Source organism: Panthera pardus, unplaced genomic scaffold (assembly GCF_024362965.1).
Source record: "Panthera pardus isolate Hobbes unplaced genomic scaffold, ASM2436296v1 HiC_scaffold_18, whole genome shotgun sequence".
NCBI classification, from domain to species: Eukaryota; Metazoa; Chordata; class Mammalia; order Carnivora; family Felidae; genus Panthera; species Panthera pardus.
Genome location: NW_026526743.1, coordinates 32,347,308 through 32,367,915, shown reverse-complemented (window position 1 = coordinate 32,367,915; position 20,608 = coordinate 32,347,308). Strand labels below are relative to the sequence as shown.

The following is a 20,608-nucleotide window of genomic DNA, read 5'->3' as shown; positions in this document are numbered from 1 at the left end:
GTGGTGCTCCCTCCCCCACTCCGCCCACTCTCTTCCAGTCTCCGACTCTGCAAAGTGCAGGCTTGTAATTCAGGACAAGTGTGACACCTACCTGTGAAAGGGGGGAACCGTCCCCTAGACGGTCCCGCGGCCCCAGCCTCGCTGCTGCGCGGGGATCTACGGGGCCGCCTCCCACCCGCACTGGCGCGGCTGGAACACTTACTAATTTAATCAAATCCAAGGAAGAGATCAATGCCCAGTCTTGAAGGGGAAGGGAAAAGAGTGACTTGGGAAAGCCTTCTCCTTGGCATCCCCTTACGCTCCCCTCCCGCCATTAGCCCATAGCACCTTTGAAATAGTAATAAGGGCTAAATCCGGCATAAAATCGAACTCATTAGCAAAGTTCACCAGCTGATTGCTTTGCATAAAACACGACACTGATTGGAAGTAATTAGGTTAAGCGATGGAGCTCGGATGGTGCGTGTCTCTAGCAGGCTTTGCGATCCTTTCTCCCTTCTGGGCACACACTTGGGTCGCTCTCCTCCTTCCTCCAGGGTCCAATCTCCCCCAAACCGCCCGCATCAGTGATCCAAATCTGCATTCCCCTCAGGGCCAGGGTCCCCGGGGCTTGCCGCCTAATTACGGTTTCCCCCCTGGCACGCCGAAGTTCTATGGAACCTTTCATTGCCCACTTGGGGGGTGGGGGGGGGAAAGTTGCAGTCTCCACCTTTTGTCCAAGGCGATGGACAGTTTATTGAGGCTTCTAAAAAGTAATGAGTGGCTCTGATTATGTTAAAATCTCTTTTAATTAAATATTTTGCATTTTACAAAGGCGGCTGCAGTTTCTTTTACTTTTTTTAAATCTAAGAGTATAACCTGTTTCCTTTCTGTAATAATACTTTAGCTCATATCCAGAAAAATCAATAGGTGTAAAAAATTAAATTAAACTTGTATTTTTAAACTATGAAACAGTTTCGGGGGAAACACAAATGTATATATTTATATTACAAAAAAAAACATTAAATGCCTGTACAGGTGTCTTAATTTCATAATTTACTTCAAAGATATTGAATTATCAATTTAAATACAAAAATGCTACATTAAATATACAGAATAAGATTTAATACAAATCCTTTTTAAATTTTTCTTTTCGGTTGGTTAAGACATTTTTGTGTGTGGAGATGTTTACATTTTTATGTTACCCATCTCCAAGAACTATAAACTTTTTAATAGGAGGGGTAGTTTTGTTTCTCTCTCTTGGTGATGGAAAAAAATAACTGCCAAGGCCATGTTTCTTAATAAATTAGGAAAGTCCGGGACCGACGCAGCCCGCGTTAAATGTCGGACATACCTTTCTTCAATTCATAGGGAGAGTCTTTGCACAGATCTAGCTGGGACTGGCTCCGCAACATTTTCGGGTCTTTAGCCAAAGCGTCCGCTCGGTTCAACACGGTCTGGTTTAATCCATTGAAATGCGAGCCCGGACCGGTTGTGGGGCCCGGCCCTGGCCCTGGGTGGCCGTGAAGGTGTCCGAAGGAGCCATAGTTCGTGTAGCCGGGATAGAAGGGCGCCGTGTAGTAGAGAGGCCGGGACAGCACCGTCCCGCCTGGAAAGGGACACTGCGCCGAGGGGGAGCGCGATGGCGCCGGGGCCGGCGACGCGCGGCTGCCTCCTAAGGCTTGCCCCGCTACCGGCCCGGGGCACGGTGGGCATGGGGAGCCTTCGCTTCCGCCGCCCCCGTCCTTGACCTTGTCCGAGGATGTGGCGATCTCTGCCAGAGACCACAGTTTGGGCTTGGCGAGCACCGCCTGCGGCGGCGGCGGTGGCGGAGAGTGTATGACCGAGGGCCCGCCGGGACCGGGGGGCAGCTCTCCCGCGGCCGGGTGCGGGCCCGGAGCCGGCGCGCCCGAGGGGTAGTGAGGGGCCGGGTCCTCCGCCAGCCGCGCTGCCGCTGGCCCGGCCGGGGAGGGCCCGCCGGCGCGGGGGGGCCCAGGCAGGGCGTCGAGACGGCCCTCGGATGGCGGCTCCTTAAAATCCGAGTCGCTGAGGCTGCCCTCAGTCTCCTTGCCGGCGGGGGTGGGCGGCCCCTGCAGCCGCTCGCAGCCCGAAGCCGCCTTCTGCTCCGCTCCTCCTGCGGGAGAAACCCCAGGCCGTCAAGGGGCGCGGAGGCCCAGCGGCGGGGCCCAGGTGCCCGGCCGCAAAGGCAGAGAGACCCTTGCCCCCCACCTCCAGGCTCCCCCCACACCCTCCCCCCCCCCCCCCCACTTTCCTCCTTACTCCAGCTCAACACATCCTTCCCCGCGTCCACCAACCTGCTTCGGGGCCCTCGGAGTCTCCCTTGTCCTCCGGCTTCTGGGGCTCATCCTCGTCGTTCTTCTCCAGATCAATGTTCTCCTCCTCCTCCTCGTCCTCGCTGCGGTTCCGCGGCGTCCACGTCATCTTGTTCTCCTTCTTGAGGCGCCGGCGCGCGTTGGCGAACCAGGTGGACACCTGGGTGAGGGTCATCTTGGTGATGATGGCCAGCATGATCTTCTCGCCCTTGGTGGGGTAGGGGTTCTTGCGGTGCTCGTTCAGCCAGGCCTTGAGCGTGGCGGTGGCGTCTCGCGTGGCGTTCTTCCGGTACGCGGGGTCCCCGTACGGGTACGAGCCCAGCGGCGCCGCGTATGGGTGGTACCCCAAGGAGCCTGCCATGCCCGGTGTGTGATCGTAGGGAGAGCCCTGCGAGGAACAGGCAGAGAGAAGGTGAGAGTGGGCCTTGGTTCCCAGTACCACCTAGAGGACCGAAGCACACTCTCCCTGCGCCCAGGGGTCCGCGAGCTGCGAGGCCCGAACTCCGGGCTTTCCCTGGGGTAGGGCTGGCGGGCTCAGACCCAGGGGCAACTCCTCCTCCTCGGAAGGCAGCGGGGGCGCCAACTCCTGACTCCGGTCCTTAGGGAGCCCTTGAAGCCGTCCTGGCCTCGGTGGCACCCTGTAGGCCCCCGTCTGCCGGGGCAAGTCCGCCCCCCAGGCGCAGAGCCGGCCGCCGTGGCCAGGCCCTCCACCCAGAGGCCTGGGCAGCAGTGGCGACTCCCCACTTCGTGCCCGGGTGGCTGCGCGCTAGGCGCAGAGAGGGAGAGCACGGGAAGTCAGGGCATTTTTACCCCCACAGAGAAAGGCAAATGAAAAGCCAAGCCTTGCCCCGGCACTCCCACCCCTCCAAAAATGTTACCCCAAACCGAAGCCACGGCGCTTTTCCAGAAAAGTGCTCCCGGCCGAAAAATCCCGGATGCACCGCAGCTCGGCCGACTTTTCAGAAATTTAATACCTCCAAATCGGATTGCGAAGATAGGATTACGGATTTGCAACATTTTGGAGGACTAATTAAAGGCGAGGCCAAACACATTTACATAGACTTAGCACGCTTCTGCTCAGATTTCTGGTCCATTTCTTTTGAACTACTTTTCCAAAACGGCAAAACCAAAAACACAAAATGAAATAAAATGTGCAGGACGGCCTGGAGCTCACGTTTGAACCAAATGCTGCTCTTTAATTGCAGCGACCTCTCCCCCGAAAAACCCTCGTCGCCAGCCCCGCGACCCAAGCAGGAGGCGGCTCTGCTCTCCGAGCAACTCCTGAGCCGGAGGCCCGGGCGAAGCCGACCGAGACAGTCTCTCCCAAGTTTGCAGGGGCCGCGAAGCTTGGCGGGGGCGGTCCGCGGTGGCGCCGAGGCCCGTGTCCCCCGCAGCCCCCGCCCGCCCCGCGCGGCCCCAGCTGCCCTTGCCCGCCGCGGCTCCCGCTCACTCACCACGTACGAAGAGAAGGCGGCGGCGGCGGCTGCCGCGGGGTCGGCACCGTACTGGAGGTGCGAGTTGTAGCCCGGCGAGGGCGCCGTGAAGGCGGTGGAGCCGGCGTAGGGCGAGAACGCGGAGCCCGACGACGAGCGGCCGAGCTCATCCGTGCGGGGCCCCGAGATGACGCTGGTGCTGTACGCCGGGCACGAGTAGAGCGCCAGCGAGGCGGACGGCTGGTACAAGTAGCCCTGCGGGTAGGACATGGCCACACACGGGCATGGGGCGCGCCGCGCCGCGGCCGCCAACGAGCCGGGCGGCGCCCTGCGAGGGCGAGCGGGCGGGCACCTGGCCTCCGGCTGCCCCCGGCTGCCGCTTCTCGGGCCCCGGCTCCCGGGCTCCGGCCCGCGGCGCCTCCTCGCTGGCTTCCCGCGCGCCTCCGGCTGCGACTGCCGAGCCCGCTCCTCTGCGCGCCTCGCTCGCCCCGGCTGGGTTTCCCCCCCGCCCTCCCTTGCTGCTTTCTCTTTTTCCCCCTCGCTCTTTGCACTGGGGGGCTCTGCTTTTGGCTTCGCAAAGGTCCTGCCAAGATGCTAAGTTGGAAATTGAGGATTCTGACGCCTTGTGCGCGCCTGAAGCTCCTCCTTCCCGGGGTGTAGTCGGTGGGAGGACTGGCAGGAACCTCTGGGCGGCCGCAGCCAACCCGGCCGCCAGGCGCGCCTCGCCCTCTCCCTCTTCCTCCCCGGCTCCCTCTCCCGCTCGCTGGCGCTCCCCTCGCCCCTCCCTCGCGCCCGCCTCTCCACCGCGGCCCTCCTCTCCCCCCTCCTCTTTTTCTCCCCCCTCCTCTCCCGGGTCTCTCTCCCTCTCTCTCTCTCTTTCTCAGACTCTCGAGCGCCGGCCCCAGGATGACAATCACATCCCAGGCGCGCCGATCTCTTCCAACTTTCCTTCCCTGCTAAGTCGGGGTGGAGTGGCAGTTCCGACACAAGGCGGGCCCCGGTGGGCCAGTCCGGCCGCCCCGAAGCACAAAAGGCGACCAGGCGGCGGAAGGCGAGCCGGCGAACGCTTTGCTCTGTGCTTGCCACAGTAAGCCGCGAAGTTAGCGGATTTCTTGTTCGCCAAGAAGCTGGGTTCCGAGGCGGATCGCCGCCTACTCTCCCCTGGCTTCTCCCCCCAGCCAGGGAACCAGAGAGCGAGTTTGGAGACCTGAAATGGAGGTCCCCGGGAGAGACGGAGGGATGCCCGCGTCCAGGGCGCAGGGAGTGCGAGATGATTGTCCCTTTCCGCCAGCAGCAGCAGGTGGGCGAGAGACAGGCCTTGGACATCTGCACGTCTCCGGCCCGGCCTCCCTTCCACCAACTAACTCCCTGCCAAACGGCGAGGGAAGGGGGAGGCGGGACGACGGGGGTAGCCTTTCTCTAGAGCAGAGGTAGTGGGCGAGAAGCGCAAGACGGAGAAGCAGCTATACCGGAGTCGGTCTCCGGACCCCACTACACCCCTTCCCGCCCCCGGCCATGAATGGCCGCCTCCTTCTCCCGGCTTTCCATCCGCAGCTCCCCCTGCCAGGCCGGTGGTGGTGGTGGACTGTGCGGGTCCCCTTACTCTTAGCACGCACTTTAGCACCCGCCCACGCTCCATTGTAAACGCTCCGCATTGCCCAACCCAACCCCTGTTTGCTCAGCGAGGCGCTGGCAAGGCAAACACACACAACTGAGTCACAGGCAGAATTCTTGCCCACGACGGCCACACAGAATACAAAACAGACCCCCTGCCTGTCTCTCCACCCCGCGCCGCCACAAGCCACAGACGCACTCGAACTCTGGGACAGACAGGGGCGCTGGTGAACCAAAACAGGGGCAGGCACAGTGTTGGGCACCCCACTGGAACTCAGTATGTCAGGGACTTCGTGGCCTTATATAAAATTGGGCCACACGCAATCCGAAGCACAACTACACAGCTTCCCGCGATGACTTTCACAAGTAGGATACACTTTATTTCCGGAGCTTCAGTCCCCGCACACTAACCCACTCTGTACCCTCGGACACACTTGGCGGCTGGACTTCACGCACGCGCGCTAACTCCTCCCCTCCGTCATCTCTCCCTCTGGCTCCGCCCCTCGAGTGGACATTCGGCGAATCTCTCGGTCAGCCCCGCCCAATCCCTCCATGCCTCCATCCCTAATTGGACGCTGGCCTCTATTGGCTCCTCCCCTCGGCGACGCGGTCCCGCTTCCCTCCGAGTCACAGCGCCGAGGGGGTGGGGTTGGGCGGGGCGTCGGCTCCCTATTGTCATGGAGACGAGAAGCCGACGGCGGCGGAGGCGGGCGCACCCGGGCTCGGTTGCCTGCGAGCCGGCTGAGACTGAGGCCGAGCGGCCGGGCCCGCTCGATCGGGAGGGAGCGCGCAGCTGGCCAGTGGTGGCTTTGCGGGCAGGCAAGGGAGCTGTCCTCTCGGGCTCCAACTAGGCCGGGTGGTCGCGGGGAGCGTCCCCGCCCCGCTCCCTTCGCTCCCGCCTCTCGCGGCTCTGGTGCCCCTTAGCGCCCGCCCCCGACTCCGCCCGCCGCCGCCGCCGCCGCCGCAGCCCCTCGCGCTAACTAACGGTCGGTAGCGGCCCGCGCGCGCCGCCCGCCGGGGGCTCGCGCCAGCCACGAGGGAGCGTCCGCGGCCCGCGCGCCCGCGCGGTGGAGGCGAGGTGAGTCCCGGGTCCTCCATCCCGCCGAGTGCCCGCCCCCGGTCGCGGCCGGGGACTCCTGCCCCTCGAGCGGCGTCCGCGTCCCTTCGTGGACCGGATGGACGCGGCGGCGCCCCGCGCGCCGCCGGGCCCCCGGCGGGCATGGGCCGGGTGAGTGTCGGGCTGGCCTCTCCTGAGGTCCCGGTCCGCGGGCGGGCGCGCGTGGGCGTATCCCCTTCACCCACGCGCGGCCCCTTCACCCTTCTCGGCTCTCGTCCAGGATGCCGTTTTCTGAAGGTTTGTGCCACCGAGAATCGGAGTCTGTCACACAGACAACCTCATTACATCATTCTGCCACTCTGGGCTGCTAGGCTCTCCGCCCCCCCCACCCCCACCCCCCTTTCCTTTTACTGTCTTGTTTTTGGTGTCAAGGACTGGAGAGAATCCTGAAAGATTTTGAAGCATTTGGAATTTATGGTTCTGTTGCTGTGGTTGTCACCTCCGCTCTGCGTCAAATTTAAGACTCATTTCTTTAAGGATGTCTCTATTTTCTGCTTTATTTGCACATTGATGGCTCTGCTGCTCGGCTGACCACAGCCGCCTGGCCCGGCGTCTCAGACTTGTGTTAATACGTGAAATGGAAGAACTGATCATTAGCAGGCAGATGGGATTCAGATAGCATCTGGCGGGTGTTCTTGGAGTTCATGTGAAAGTTTTCACGTTTTTGCTGACAAACACGAGGTTTTTACCTTTTGATCTTGGTCGTGGTGACGGTTAAGGTCCCCTCTCCCCTCCCTTTCTTCTCCCGTTTGGGAACCTGCTTACTTGTTAGCTGTAGTTTCACTAGTCTCTGGTCACTGAAGCTTTCTCCCCCAGCAGAGGCGGGAGCTATCTCCCTCTTATTTCAGATTACCAAGATGACTCTTTTTCTTACGGGGCAGGGCGTGGGGGGGATTACTCTTGCGTTCGTACCTTTCCTGAGCATTTAACACACACTAGGGGTAGATATGCCCTGATTGTTTTTTTGACGTAGGACTTAAAAGAAATTCTGCCTTTAAGCCTCCCTAAAGGTTTATTGGTTTGTCGTGTCCGCACGGATCCAGTTATGCCTCACTCCTAACATTTAAAGCTTTTAAAATAAGATCCACAATTGTATTGCTAAGACGTGGCCGCAGACCTTGTTTTTCGAGTTTTGGCTATACAGTTGTCGTTGTGCAAATGAAGTGCAAAAGAGGTTATTCCTGTTTATTTAGTGTAATAGCTGTTTACAGTTAAAACTTTAAAGACTCCTAAAAGTAGGTCTGCTGTGTTTTAAAGATCTCATCATTCTTGTGGGGAGAGACACGACACCGGCACCAGGAAAGGCAACAGATTGCTTCTGTCATATCGCTTTGCTGTTTTGGAGTGTACTTAAGGGATTATGATTGATAAGGCTGTCTTGCCAGTGAATGTTGACACAGGTGTGCATCGTTATCTTCATTAAGATCCTGAGAACACGTTGTCTATAAAATGGTGACATAAGAAGGGCGGCATGTTTTGGTACAGTTTTGCTTTGGGAGAATTTAATTGCACTTGAAACCCGTCTTTGAGCTTCCAGATTTTGTGAGCACTTTGGCAACAGAAGTTTTAGAGAGAAAGGGTAGGTTCGTGTTAAGTGCTCTGGCATGTGGCAGTGCTACTTGTGGCTTTTTGGCCAGTGCCTTTGTCAGCTTTCTTTGTGCTCCATCTTTGTGGAGTGATGGTTACTAATTTAGAAAGAAAAGCATACATGGGACAGCCTCGTGTGAAGCACACATTTATTAGTGTGCAGAATCAATCTATAGATGGAGGCGCGCTTAATGTGCACAATCAAGGATCTAATTGAACTGTAAATATATGAGAAATTCATGCCACTTTATATTTGGGGAAAACCGTCTCCTAGAATGTTTTCATGGTGTAAAGGAGTTTCTCTCTTCATATTATCAAGTACTTACCTTAGTTGTTTATGGAATGCCTTTTTTTTTTTTTAATTTCCAGAAATAGAAAAAACAAACAAACAAACAACTGTTTTGTTTCTTCCAAAATGTTGTCCGCAAATTCGAATTATGAGCCAGTGGAAATAGTGCGTTTAGCCTCTTATTAGCTTAAGGATCTGGACCATAACCTGGGTGACCACTAAAATAATATTACTCTCCTTTACTTCCAATTTCTGAATGCAAAAACAATAGCAAGACGGATGCTGCTGATTGTATTACCCTTGGCTTACCCAGCACCTAATACCCTTTAACATAAGTATTGCATTAAGATCCCCGCCCCCCCCCCCCTTTGTAGCTCATGATTTCCTGGAAGCTGGCTGTCCATCAGTGTGTACGTAAGATGTGTGAGTGTTTTTCTTTAATATTCAAACTCAATGTGGAAAGAGGCAATGACAGTGGAGGAGGCCATAGGCATATGATCGGAGAAGCCAGGTGGAGTCACAGCTCCTTCGTGACTCCAAGGATAATTAGCTGGCTAGAATTACATGGTAAACTAAAATCAGAGAAAGGCTTATTTAGATTTGTTTGCTAAAACTCAAACAAGAGCATTAATTTTGACATAATTGCTTTCCTCATCCCCCAACTCTCCCCCTGAAGATTTTTGTTCTGGCAGCTCAGATCAGCATCCCTGTGCTGTTGTCCGTGTATTCTTTTCAAATTTTATATGCTGTATTAAAAGAAATCAAGTACAAGTGGGAGCTAATTGCCTATTGTCTGTTGCAATGAACAACACCAAATACTTGCTCACATATTTCTGCATTATAGAAACCTTAGGAAAAATGTAAGTTGATAACATGCAAGTAAATGCAATCATGTAGTCGTAAGTGAATTAAATTAAACGTGGCCTTTAAAAATAGAAATACGAATTAACTCTGAGATAGCAAGGCCTTTTTTGTGGTGTTAACAGCTCACTATCTGTGTGTATTTCCCTACAATTTCTACATTTTATTGGCTCCTTTATTTCTAACACCTTTTTGGTATATTATTAGCTGTTTTGTAGAGAACAATTCTGCTTAAAAGATGCAACCGATGTACCTCCAGGAAGACGTACAATCCCGGAATTGTTTTTTGCTTGTTCAGTAATGACTGTGGTTTGCTGTCACAACACAGTTCTGAAGTGTGATACTTCTAACTTATTTCCACATAAATGTGCAGGATTTTTATAGCTAGAGTATACCTAAGCACCAGTTTAGCTTGGCAAATTAACTTAGATGCTTCAAAATTGAAAACCAGTATATTCTAATGTAGTTTGAGTTTAAATCTTTATTAGTGAGGATGCACTTAACATTTGTTCAGGAGAAGGAAATGTAATTTTCTCCTGCAGTTGTCATTTACGTAATTCATTTTTTCCAGCCTTTTCTCGGGCTAATGATATTCCACACCTTGATACAGCCTTTATTTGTTTATTTGGCATAATATGGAGTGATACCTTGGAGGAAATTAGATTAGGTATTCATACCTAATATCCCCAAAGTATTTAACTAGCCTGCTGTGTTTCTTGAAACAGAATCATTTCCATTTTTGTGTGCAGGTTATAAGTATGATGCTTCCCTAATACATTCGGATGTTTTCAGCCAAGTTGACTTCTGAACTATGGGTTTCCTCCAAATGTTGGCTGAATTTTTTCCTTACATATCCCCAAGCTCATCTGCAAGTGAATGTCTGCAACACAGTGTGTGCGTGAAGTAAACCCAAAATAGCCTCCGCGTTGGTTTTACCAAAGTATTTATATTGGTAATAGGAACTAAGTCAGAATACAAAGAATGTCACTTGAGGCCTTTGATTATTAAAATTTTACTAAATGCATTAAACATTCAGTAAAATAGAAAAATGTTTGGTTCGTGGAAATACACTGGGTAATTTATTTTTAATGATGTCATTGGATGGGGACATTTATAAACTCGGTGCTTTTCTTGGAAGTCAAGACTGAGCTTCTATTTGATAGAAATGGAATCGTTATTTAAAGGAAATGATCTGTTTATGCCAAATTAGAGTTTTTTGATTATTTTCATTACCCAGATCTTTTAAGAATAAATTTTATGGGAGTATCAGCTCCAGGCATGAATACTAAACCCCTTTAATGCGAGGTGTGTGTAAAACTTGTCATTTCTCATCAAAATAGGGGCTGCTGAATACAAGCAGATGAGAAAAGTAGGGGAAAAAATTATTTTGCAGAATATTTGTGTAGTCTGTTGGGGAGAGCAAGGGACTGGATTCAGTGATAAAGAACATTTTGTTAATCAAGTAAGAAAAATGGTTGTATGACCAAAGAAAAAAAAGACTAAACAGAAGGCAACCCTACTTAGTACAATAAATGCTTCTCTGAAAACTTTCAGAGAGGGTAAAGTGACTTTTAACAGAAGATAAAGCACTATACAATTATTTTTAAATAACACAGTGCATTCCCCTATCTCTGATTGGGTCTTACAGAGACGAGGTGTCAGGTATGACCAAAAGGGGACGCGTCACAACAAATTCGAAAATACACAACCCATATGTAAGGAAAATGTTAAGCAGGGGGCAGCCTGATTCCTCCTCTCTGTTTGCCTTTAAAGCCTAAACTTTTGTGTGGTTGTTTTTATCCACGTGTAAAGTTGTTGAATTTAAAAGCCAGAGATTGGGCGAGATCCCCCCCCCCCCAAGCCTAAAATAGGAAAAATCTAAACATATATGCACATTGGTTTTGTTTTCTGTTGCCAGCCAAGATTTATTATGAAGATTCGTATTTCATGTATATTAGTGCTGTCCAGATGTCCTGAAACTCGTATCCCTTTTATATCACATAGGTGTGTGTGTGTGGGGGGGGGGGGGGGGGGTCCCGGTTTAAAAAAAAAAAAACTACGAAGAAAACACGTCCTTTCAACAGTAATGAGTTCTGGTTGATTCATTGAGAAGGTTGTACTAAGTGACCTCCAGTGGAAATAGCGAGGGTATGCTTTCTGAGAGATGTGTCATTCAGGAACAAAATCAATTGAAGTATTGGTAATTAAACTGTAATTCCATGAAGGAAGGAAGTGGCGGGAAAGACGCAGCTAACTATTGCTGTTTTTCTTTTTAAGAATCCGCAGTTCATAATGGAGCTAACTGTACTGGCTGTCGGAAGGAGGAGATTCTGAAGATAGGGAGGTAATATTATCTCTTTTAAAAGAATACTTTCCTCTGTAATCCTGAGCCTTTATTACATATAAGAACTTTATCTACCAGACAGCAAAGTCTTTAAATGCGGGGTATGGAAGGATCTGATTTGCCCGTGCTGAGTTGTGAGCTGCCGCTCCCAGGGCTGCGGGCTGTGCCGGGAGAGCTGAGAAATCTCAGCCAGGCATACTCAGCACCCTTAAAATAGCTTCTTTCTGAGAATTAGAGCCGTGATGGTGGCCTCCCCAGCGCAAGCAGACATCATTCTGGTTTGTGGCTGGTGTGCGTGCGTTCAGCGTGTTGCTTCGCCGTCTTCCGTGTTGCCTTCTCTGCAGGGCGATATGCTGCCAGCCTCGACCAAACTCGGAGCGGGAGACTTGGCGGTTGACAAGTGGCTCCAGAGCTCTGCCAGGGAGCGAGCTGGGCCCAGCCTGGGCCGCTCCAGTGCAGGGGTGCGCGCGCGCACATACACACACGCACACACGCACACACGCACACACGCACACGGGTCCTGTTCCTCGTTCACCCCTTTCCGTCCCTTTGCATTTTCCTCGTAATCCCGGGCTACGGGTCACATTTTCCTTTTCCTCTCACTAGGTTGGCTTGCTGCTTCCTCTGCAGCTGTTGCAGAAATTCACACGGAATGGAGGCCTGGGTTGTGTTCTGGATGGTATCTTTGATAATTGACCCGTGTGGTTTTTTTTGTCATTCTCAAACGTCCAATGTTAGGGTTAAAGGACGAATCTAAGATCCTCGAAGAACAAAATTTGTGCTCGGTTTGTATCAATAAGAAAAGCTTCTGTCTTCTCGAGCTGGGTTGCCATGTGGAATATGCAGGTGAAATTAAAAACGGGGTAAAACCCCTTTATAAAAGACCAGTGACTGTGTCTGAGAATGTTTATATAGGCTTAAGTTGTGGAATGGTATTTCTATCTGTTTTCTTTCCTTCTTAAGACAAACGATACACTTTTCTAGTCACCAAAAATATCTACTTCCTGAATTATACCTATGGAAGGATATTAATGGGACAATAAGGGGTTTCATGGTGTCCGTCCGATTATATAATTAGGAAATCCGTAAGCAGTGTGGTAGCTAAAATCAAGTTCTTCCATGAAAGGGGCTAGTGTGCATTTAAAAAAAAAAAAAAAACCTGCAGAAAGAAGGCTCTTTAATCTTTAAATCATACGATGTATTTGGTTAACACAACAAGAAAGGGAAGTATACCAATCTCAGATTCTTGTATTGATGCCTAGGTAGAGGTTGTAAGCCAAGGAAGCCGTTAAAATGCCGCCTGGAAAAAAATGGTGATATCAAAGTGATTACTTGGAAAGCAGTTTACATTTACAAAGCGATTCACTATTATGACCTTGACCAACTTTTACACTTCAGACACTCGGGTTACTCCTTCCGTTTTTAAAATATCAGTCTAGAGCTTGTGTGCAGAACGCAAGGGTATTTTCGAATTGACTAGGTCGTGCTGGTCGTCTTAAAATCAGCTACAGTATCACAAAGTTGAAATGTAATATGTATTAATAGAAGGAAAATATAAAATTTAATATCCGGGCAACGGAGACCTCTAAACCTACTTTAAAAGTATAATCTTGACATCTATGACACTATTTTTTGTCTTTGTTATATGGGTAGAATTATGGATGTTCTACAATCAATCCAGATGTCTTATTTATTAATGCTAAATTTTATTCTCCATAATGGACATTTGGAATAAAAGGTGTAGGTGGGAGAGTCAGATTTTGAGGCATAGGCTAATTTTTTATTAAGCATTAGTACGGAGAAAAGCCGCCTTGATTAATGTAGGCCTGTGAAAGAGGGCAGGTGAAAGTGTTTTCAGCTGAAATTTACTAATGCAGCAACCATTTAAATTAAATGTTTGTTAACATAACAGCGATGGCGTTTTCTCCTCCTCCTCCTTGTGGTTTTGTCCAACTAGATGTTACAGTGGCAGTTGCACTGACTGTTAAGTGTTTAAATGATGACACCATTATGTGAAGTGATTTTGAAATGAGAGATTTCAGCCAAGAATTACATCTGCTCCCATCTCCTTCAAATCATACTCTCTGGCAGTACAGATTATGATTGATTTGTTTGTGACAGATTGCAGGAAACAGTCATTGATTTTTCAATATTTTACCTTAAAATTATTTACAGTTGTAACCATGGGGAGGTATTTCCATGGGCTGTCAGCCCTTGAAAGACTGGGATAATATTCCCTGCTCTCTGACAAGACAAATTACCTGTAATGAGTGCAGTAGCTGAAGGGTATACTTTTATTTTAAAATATGTCAATAACCCCAGTGACTAAACGAATATTGATTTAGCATAATGAAGCCTGAGTAATGTGAAAATGAGCTTTTTCCAGGAGCCTGGTAAAGACTTTCTTTTTAGCTGGTTGTAAGAAGCTTTCCATTCTTTTCAACGAGCTCGTGGAGATAAGGAGTTTTCTATGCAAACCTTCAGGAGTGATAGTGTTTGTTTGTGATGACAACCAGGGGCCAAATATTTTGCCCTTCCTCTTATCGATCCGTTTTTCACATCTTATTTGGAGTCTTACCTTTAGTCATGGAATTTGATTTGCTTGATCTTCTGTTTTACCCGACTTCGTATTTTCACAATGGCGACATATTTTGCATGGGCACCTCCAGTACCGAATATTAAAATATAACTATGTGTACAATCATTCGTGGATGACATAATAATTATCTTAAGACATTTCAAATGGGTTATTGTAGTATTTAATGTGCCGTATTTTATGGTAGAATAATTCCCAGTCCCTGGACATCAGCTTGCTTTCAGTGGGAATGAAGATTAATTTACTCAGGCATCAGTGCATATTTTCGTTTTTGTCTGACTCCCCCCCCCCCCTTTTTTTAAATGGAATTCTCAACTTTTTATGGATGAAGATCCCATTACATAAGGTCTTTCAAACCAGCAATAATAGTAGCGAAGTATATAGCTGTATTTTGTAGTCCATCAAGGAGCCTGAAGACTGGGTGCCTGAATAAGTATCTTCATATCTAACTTGGTAAGGAGAAAATAGGGTAAACATTGCTGGTAATACATAGCGGAAAAGTCAGTACTTGAACAAGACGTCAAACTGATACTCATGGGAATCCAATGTATTTTCGGGAGAATTAATAGTAATAGAATCTTATTAAAAGCAGTAGGCAAAGTCCCTTTAAAAAGTAGAAATGAGTTCCGATTGAAAGAAAATTCAGATGGCTCTTGGGGACTGCTAGTTCTCTTGCAGGATGCCATTGGAAACGTTACAATAAAAGGAAAAATATAAACATCTCTTTCGATGGAAAAAAGGATAGACTCTGGAACAAAAAATTATCGTCGTCTCCCCGCCCCCCCCCCCCCCGCCCCAAGAATTTACCTAAGGGCGTGGAAAAGAGATGATCTTTGTCATCTGTCTCAGTATGCTCTACAGTAGACGCGATGCTTTAGAAAATACTCACCCCATGGTTTCGGATGCTGTAAGATTGGATTTCTCCATCCCCGCCCCCCAATTCTTTCCCTCTTTCTATAAACAGACCTTTGAAAATAGAAATGTGAGGGCTACACCATCATCATATATGAAACTGGTAGCCCAGATTCTTCAATCACTAATTTGCTGTGTACTTTTTTTGAAGTTGATGGAGCATCTGATCAACTTACCCGTAGACAAGGCGATGTCTGTAGGTATGCCTTCCAGAAAAAGAAATGAATATAGATTTTATTTTTCCCTCAGTAACTTTTTTTAAAGAAAGCGTATTTTTTTTCGGACAAATCGAGGCTAAGGAAAACATCTATATTGTTGGTTAGTTTATTTTGGAGTTAAATAATAAAGGTATTATATTCAGCACCTCTTGACCCCATCGTGTAGTTTAAACGTTGTGTTCATCTTACAGTGTGTGGGTATAGCTACTTACGTGAATGAAGTTCCGATAAATATGTAGGTAGAGTGGAGCTTTTTCTGGGGAAATTCCTCTCTTCTGGATACTAGGCCCTTCTCCATGTTTATTTCCCTTGAAAAAAATACGCTGCCGTTGTTCTTCTTTAGGGAAAAATTATTTCCGTAGAGTGTTTTTAAATCATGCAAGTCATTGCCTGGGGTTGGCTAAAGCCTTTATTTTTTGAAAGATTTAAAAAAAAAAATCTTTCTCGTATTTGTATCTATTAAGATAAACAGTTTACTTTGCTACGGTGCATACCAATCTACTTAGTTAATTTTTTTTTTTTCCAGAATTCATTTTGCCATGTTTGGTCTGACCTTCTATGATAACTTAATGTAGGAACAAATTAGCATATAATTCTATTTTCCATGTGACCTCAACCAGTTGCAGAACCATACCACCACTTTTGGAGGGCAATTCGATAGCATACGTGGAGTGTAGCATTAAGTGTTTGCAAATGTCCAGCGCATCCTGGCTAATGTGATATCGAAAGTGTCAAAGTTGGCAGTTAGAGGAAATACTCACCCTTATTACTACGGTATTAAAACGCCTCCTAAAGGTAGCATATTTAAAAAAATTTTTTTTAATGTTTTTATTTATTTTTGAGACAGAGAGAGACAGAACACGAGCAGGGGAGGGTCAGAGAGAGAGAGGGAGACACAGAATCCGAAGCAGGCTCCAGGCTCTGAGCTGTCTGTCAGCACAGAGCCCGACGCGGGGCTCGAACTCACGGACTGTGAGATCATGCCCTGAGCCGATGTCAGACGCTTAACCGACTGAGCCACCCAGGCGCCCCAAAGGTAGCGTTTTTTAACTAGTATACATAATTGATTAGCGATTTGTCTTCTCCCAAGCACAAAGCAGTATGGCAAAGTTCAGTGCGGTGGGTGAAGTTTGGGATACTAGACATTGACAGGGACAATGATCATGACAACTAAATGGATTTTTTTTTTTTTTTTTCTTTTAGATTCAGCTGTCGGTCTTTGAAATTTCCTGTGGTCTGTTCAACCTGGATGCAAAGGACATGGAGCAGTCAAGTACGCAAGAGGTCCAAGCGTGTTTTGGGTGTTCCCCTTGATAGACTGCATTATTTTTCCGGTTAAGACCTTCAGCTGTCATGCAGAAGAAGGTTATTCTCTTCTTGGTCCATCCATTTTACTTGAAATGCTTAGTATTGTAGAGTATCACCAAACAGTTTCTGTTTTCATCCGAGCATAGAAAGAATAAAATCAATTCTATACGTTGACTTCTTTTCCAAAATGTCTTTCTTGGATTGAATGGATGTTTCTACTTGAAAAAGAAGGTTCCAAGAAAAATCCCTGTCTCCATCATAGCGACTCTCCCAGCAGTCCAACATCAGTTTCTAATGTGACTCTATTACGCTGAGGGGAGGAAAAAAAAAAAAGCTTGCAGGGTATCCATACGTATATTTCACTGCTCTATATTAGTCCCCCTGGAATGGAACATTCTCCTCCAAAATAAATTAGCTCAACTGGGATACCAGAAGATGCCGCCTTAACTGGCAGATCATTTGTTACATTGTTTGAATATTTGATTTACGTAAAGAAAGGTGCCATCCGGTCCTTTCACAGAGTTATTTGCGTGGACCGAATAATAACGGGTGGCCTTGCCATTGGGAAATTCCTTGTTGTGGCCTGGGGCAGCGGTAGGACAGTGGGAGGATTCCTCTGGCCTCTGCGGTGTGTGAGGGTGTAGTCTGATCAGAGAGTGTCCTCCGCGGGGGGGACTGGGGAGATTCACGGATGCCGGTGACCCCCGTGGAAATGTGGTCAGTTACTCTTTTGCAACTGACCCAGTTCGTACTTCATCCACTACCATAGTTTTTACCAAGAATCAGAGCTCTCGATAGCGCAAAGTAAATTTATTAGGCTAGAACAATTTCTTTTTCTCAAATTTTTAATAAAACTTTATTTTATGAGATAATAGATGTCACATGCGGGTGTCCTACTTAAGGGAGGGGCCCCTTGTACTTTTTATCCCGTTTTCCCCAATAGTGACATTTATAACATGCAGCGTAACATCACACAACGTGGGCGTTAACATCGATAGAGTCAAGGTACCTAACATTTCCATCACTACAGGGAGCCCCCATGGTACCATTTCATATCCAATCTCCTCGTCTCCTGCCCCTCTCAACCCTAGCAACCGCTCATCTGTTCTCCGTTTCTATAATTTTGTCTGTTCGAGAATGTTCTAGAAGTGGAATTATATAGTATGTTACCCTCTGGGCCTGGCTTCTCTCACTCAGCACATTTTTCCTAGAGATTCAACTCGCACGAATCAGTAGTTCTGTTTTATTGTTGGGTAGTGTTCCGTGGTGCGGCAGTCCCGCACATTGTCTAACCACCAGTCAGGACTTCGGGGTGGTTCCCGGTTTCTGACCTTTTTGAATAAAACCGCTACAAACATTCGTGTACAGGTTTTTGTGTGAACATCAGTTTTCATTTTTCCTGGGATAAATGCCCAGTAGTGCAATTGTGGGTCATACGATAATTACATAGAGCATTTCTTTTTGTGACTAGACTTGATTTTGTGTGTGTGTGGAAGGAGAGACCAGGCAGAGATCGACATTTTTGCGGTGTTTTTGCTTTAACTGGGTTTGCGTCTGACTTGAAAAATATGCAGACTCTCTTGAATAACCTTTAGCCAGATGTCAAAAGCATTTTTCCACAACCTAGATTTTGCTCTTATTTTGAGAGAAATACTTTCGAAAAAAGTTGCTGCCCCCCCCCGTTTTGTTTTTTTTTGTTTTTGTTTTTTTTTTTTGCGAACAATTCATATGTAAAGGGATGAAGATAAGTATATAGTCTAGAGAAGGTGCCGCAAAGCTGACGGGTCATTTGGAGAAATGGGGGGGGGGTTTCCAAGTGTTAGCAGAGACTTGGCGCTCGAGGATGTGTCGTAACAGCTTCCGAATTGATACACTTGAACTTTTGTGCAAAAACTGCGACCTTGCCTGCAGTTTTTAGTTGTAGAATCAATTCATCATCTTAACCGTTTGTATTCATTGGCATTGCATTTCACGATCGTTTAATTCAACTCCAAGACTGGTGTGGGAAGAAAAAGAAGGAAATGAAAATGAAAACGTGCCCTTTCCTAATACACGACCCCTAAAAATCCCAGCTACTTTATGCAGTGCTAACTGGAAGAAACCGCCCTCGTCCCAGCGCTGGTGGAAATTACACTGTTCTATTATACTTACCTTGACGTAGTGAGACGTGTACAAAACCACGGATGCTATATTTTGGGGGTGAGCCAATGAGAAGGTTTCCCAGGACGATTCTTACTCTGATTTGCCACCATTATACATGTGGACTTTAGAACTGTCACCGAAGACCGAGCTCCATTTCCTTCTGTAGCAACGTTGGGGGTCACGCACTGGTTACAATGATCCTGCTAACGAAAGTCAGTATTACAAATCTTTAGCTTTTTCCAGTGAGGCACTAGGCTCAGGGGACCCCAATCTTTCAATGCTTCTAAATACAGTTTCTCTCTCCAGCCCTCATGTTCATGACCACAGTGATATAAATGACCTAAGACAACAAAGTAGTCCTTGCCCTTAAAAATGGCCTGGAAAAAAGAGAGCATGCACACGTGCAGTCTTTAAATACCAGTAGTCACTCATCATCAAGCAGCTACTGACACGCCTCGCGTTCTAGCACTGGGACCCTGACAGTAAAGAAGGCAATATAACACCCCCCCCCCGCCCCCCCCCCCCCCGCCCCTCGCTTCTCATAGTCTGGTTCTCATAGTGCATCGATTAGGGGGTGGGGACAGAGGAAAAAGTAAAAAGAAACCGAGAGACCAACATGACCGTGCATGCCTAGAAATCCAGAACCTTCGGAACTCGGGAGAAGGCCCAAGACCGCCGGAACTGCTGGCGCGGGCCTCACAGAAGATGGCGGACTTGAACTTCGAAGGAGCATGTATTGTACACGCGGAGGAGGGTATCGGCAAGGAGACGGAAATGAGCTCTTGTGTGGTTTGTTGAACGTGGGGTGGAATCTGGTCTGGCTAGAATTTCCCGGGGGCATCGGACGGGTACGTCACTGCCCAAAAGTCTGTTTAACAGCTTCCTATGTTTTAGGAACTGGCCAGAAATGAGGCATGCTTTTCTTTTTCTTTTTTTTTTTAAGAGTAATATTTAAATTTAAAGATGTGGGTTTGAGGGGAAAAGCAAATGGATACTCTTCCTCCTAAAATGGGCTTGGACCTACGTTTTAGCGTGTAGGCCTCCATCTGTTTGTGGGTGTGTACGTGTAAAACAATATTTTATTGTCCTCCCTTTGTGTTTGATAAGGAATCAGAGGTTTGATACTTTTCCGGTGTCTGAAATGCGTAATCTATAAAACTATCCTACTTCTTAGAGTATTAGTTTGTTTTAGGCTTCAAATAACAAAAGAACTTAAAGTTCTTTTGGAAGAGTTCCAAAATGAAAACTGCAAGATCACATATAGATAAAACATTACCTAAAGAAAAGATTTGTAATGCAGAGAGAGAAATGACGGCTTTACCCAGGGACTCTTTTGAGTAAGCTAAGCAAATACAAGTCTTTCTGTGCATCATTTTTTTTTTTTTTTTTAAAGTGCTCCTGGTGGTAAGAGAGTTAAGAGCCTTTCTAAGTACACATCCCAGGGGCGCCTGGGTGGCTCAGTTGGTTGAGCCTCTGACTTCGGCTCAGGTCACGATCTCGCGGTCCGTGAGTGCGAGCCCCGCGTCGGGCTCTGTGCTGACAGCTCAGAGCCTGGAGCCTGTTTCGGATTCTGTGTCTCCCTCTCTCTCTGACCCTCCCCCGTTCATGCTCTGTCTCTCTCTGTCTCAAAAATAAATAAACGTTAAAAAAATTTTTTTAAATATGCATCCGATTTTAGGAAGCGAAAATAGGAAGTTCTGCTAGCACGGAGGCCCGTTTAACTGGGGAACTTGAAAAAAGGAAGAGACCTAAGGATCGTTACCTTTATATAAATCGTAGATTTGAGCCAAGTGGTCATAAAAGACATCAGCATTAAGGTACTCGGGATTTTACGTGTAATGATATGGATCCCGATATACCCAACTGCGTGCTGTTGCC

General features: G+C 48.1%; 1 protein-coding gene and 1 long non-coding RNA gene across 2 annotated transcripts; one reads left to right on the top strand and one right to left on the bottom strand.

The window, feature by feature from the left end:
- Positions 1 to 766: 766 nt before the first annotated feature.
- Positions 767 to 4,469, bottom strand: IRX5 (iroquois homeobox 5). The gene is made up of 3 exons (XM_019455920.2): positions 3,764 to 4,469; positions 2,292 to 2,697; positions 767 to 2,110 (listed from the first exon to the last, which is right to left on the bottom strand). Exons 1-3 carry the CDS (start codon positions 4,010 to 4,012, stop codon positions 1,314 to 1,316), a joined length of 1,452 nt encoding a protein of 483 aa, XP_019311465.1. The 5' UTR covers positions 4,013 to 4,469; the 3' UTR covers positions 767 to 1,313.
- Positions 4,470 to 6,044: 1,575 nt separating this feature from the next.
- On the top strand, positions 6,045 to 16,762 carry LOC109270913 (uncharacterized). Its single transcript, XR_002081735.2, has 3 exons — positions 6,045 to 6,434; positions 11,488 to 11,554; positions 16,484 to 16,762. It is a non-coding gene; the product is annotated as an uncharacterized LOC109270913 (long non-coding RNA).
- Positions 16,763 to 20,608: the final 3,846 nt, after the last annotated feature.